The sequence below is a fragment of the Nanorana parkeri genome, unplaced genomic scaffold (genome assembly GCF_000935625.1).
Source record: "Nanorana parkeri isolate BGI_ZX_2015 unplaced genomic scaffold, ASM93562v1 scaffold3048, whole genome shotgun sequence".
NCBI classification, from domain to species: domain Eukaryota; kingdom Metazoa; phylum Chordata; class Amphibia; order Anura; family Dicroglossidae; genus Nanorana; species Nanorana parkeri.
In genome coordinates, this window is record NW_017309316.1 from 29,152 (window position 1) to 31,095 (window position 1,944).

Consider the following 1,944-nt stretch of genomic DNA (forward strand, 5'->3'; position numbering starts at 1 on the left):
TTTAAAATGTTTGTAAACCCAAACTCTGTTTTTAGTATGTTTGGCAGCATGCCGTGTACAGTTTTCCAAATGTTTTTTGGAGGGGAATAATACTAAACCACTGACTTGCATCTGGCAGCAGCATGGCCAGCCTGCTGTATGCACTCCATTGAGTTGGCCATTGGGCCGCCCATCCAATAGACTTGATTGGCAGCCCAACTGGAAGGGCTCCTGTGGTAGGAAACACAACGTTGCTTCAATTTGTGAGGCAACGGGAATCTCCAGGTTAGGAATTTCGAGTTACTTTAGAAAACTGCATGCAGGGAGACATGACGCCAAACATACCGAAAAAAAAAAGAGATTTTGGTTTTACATACACTTCAAAGCGTTGACATTATTTTCTGTGCGGCCATCGCTGAGCTGCAGTTTGCCGAGCCCATTCTGTTGGTTTCAGTGGGGACATTGTGATATCTACAAAAGATAACTGTTGGGTCTGAAGAAAGCCCATAGGCACAAAAGTGTTTTCTTGGCTGGTCAATAAGCCTTCGTTGAGGTCACGCGGGCACTTTCAGTCCGTATCTGACAAAAACACTACACGATTCAGACCAGAGGTCATTAAAGTGGAACTAAACTCAACACTCTACTACTCATAAAGCTCAAAGTTCCCCATTACAAGTCAGGACTGTTAAAGTTTGCTACAATGAGTTGGCTCACCACCTACCTGGCTATGCTACTCCTCTGGCCACCCGAAGCTGGTACCATCTTGGTTGAACTCTGGCAGTCCACTTCCTCAATGTTGGGAGTCGCCCATCGCCGACATCCCTACTAAATCCTACTGGATGAATCCAAGCCTCATTTTAGAAGACTAGTTGCCATGGGGCCGGTGAGGAAGGACACCATGTCACAACCCTTCTCCATGGTAGAAATGGAAAGCGAGGAGCTCACAAGACCAAGGGCTCCTGCCATGGGAGGTGGGGAAGGAATGACCTCACCTTAGCACAGCGTAGAGCACGTGCGTCAAACTCAAGGCCCAGGGGCCGAATCCGGCCCACCAGGCCATTTCCCACACTTCTACTTTCAGATCTAGGTATTAGGTTATTACTAAAACCAGTGATGATCGAATGCAGAGGCAATTATGATAAAGATTAGATACATTTATATAGCCTTACAGATACCTTTGAGGGCAACCATAATGTTGATGCGGCCCACGATTAAATTGAGTCTGACACCCCTGTTAAACAGTAGCTTGGGGGGAGGAGTTATTTGGGCACATGGGAATTAAAGCACCTAACCATATCATGGTGTCTTCCACTGAAACCAACAAACCAGATGGATTGCACAGGGAGGGGTATTGCCTCATGATAAAAGAAGCCACAGAGGTGGCCAAAGAAGTCCACCCAAGCACCTACCAACTGGACATTTTGCTATAAGACTGCAGAACTGTAGCGGCATTCTTAAATGCAAGTAGGACACCATAAGCAATTTGAAGCCGTAGACACAGTGGCGCCTATACATGAGCAGATTGTCAGTCAAGGCCGTTTAAGATAAATCTGCAAATTTATAGAAAGTCCCCTTTCATGCAAAGTTGTAAAATTCCTATTGTTTGATAACCACAGATATATCTTGAAACTCCGGGATCTATTTATAAACAATGTGCAAGGTTAGTCGCCCTGCAAATGTCTGTGAACGTTCGTTTTGTGTGACTATGGCAAAAACAAACATTCCTAATATATTTCCTCTTCAGGTCAAATGCATTGTGATGTAATGCCGCATTATGACCATGAGATGGCAACGAAGAGCACAGAAAATGAATACCTTTTCCCTAGGCTACTCCGCTCCATCTAGTGGCCACAATGCAGTACTGCATCACAATACATTCAAACCCGAAAAGAAAATATTTTAAGATTGTTCCTTTTTGCCATTGTTTGCACAAAACCAACGTTCACAGATATTATAGACCCCCCC

General features: G+C 44.7%; 1 protein-coding gene across 1 annotated transcript in view; it reads right to left on the bottom strand.

The window, feature by feature from the left end:
• Positions 1 to 547: 547 nt before the first annotated feature.
• The window catches only part of LOC108802707 (importin subunit alpha-5), a 39,749-nt gene continuing 38,352 nt past the window's right edge, over positions 548 to 1,944 (bottom strand). Inside the window, exon 13 of the mRNA XM_018574566.1 lies at positions 548 to 587. Within this exon, the coding sequence (XP_018430068.1) occupies positions 548 to 587 (40 nt within the window). The remainder of the gene's footprint in view (positions 588 to 1,944) is intronic.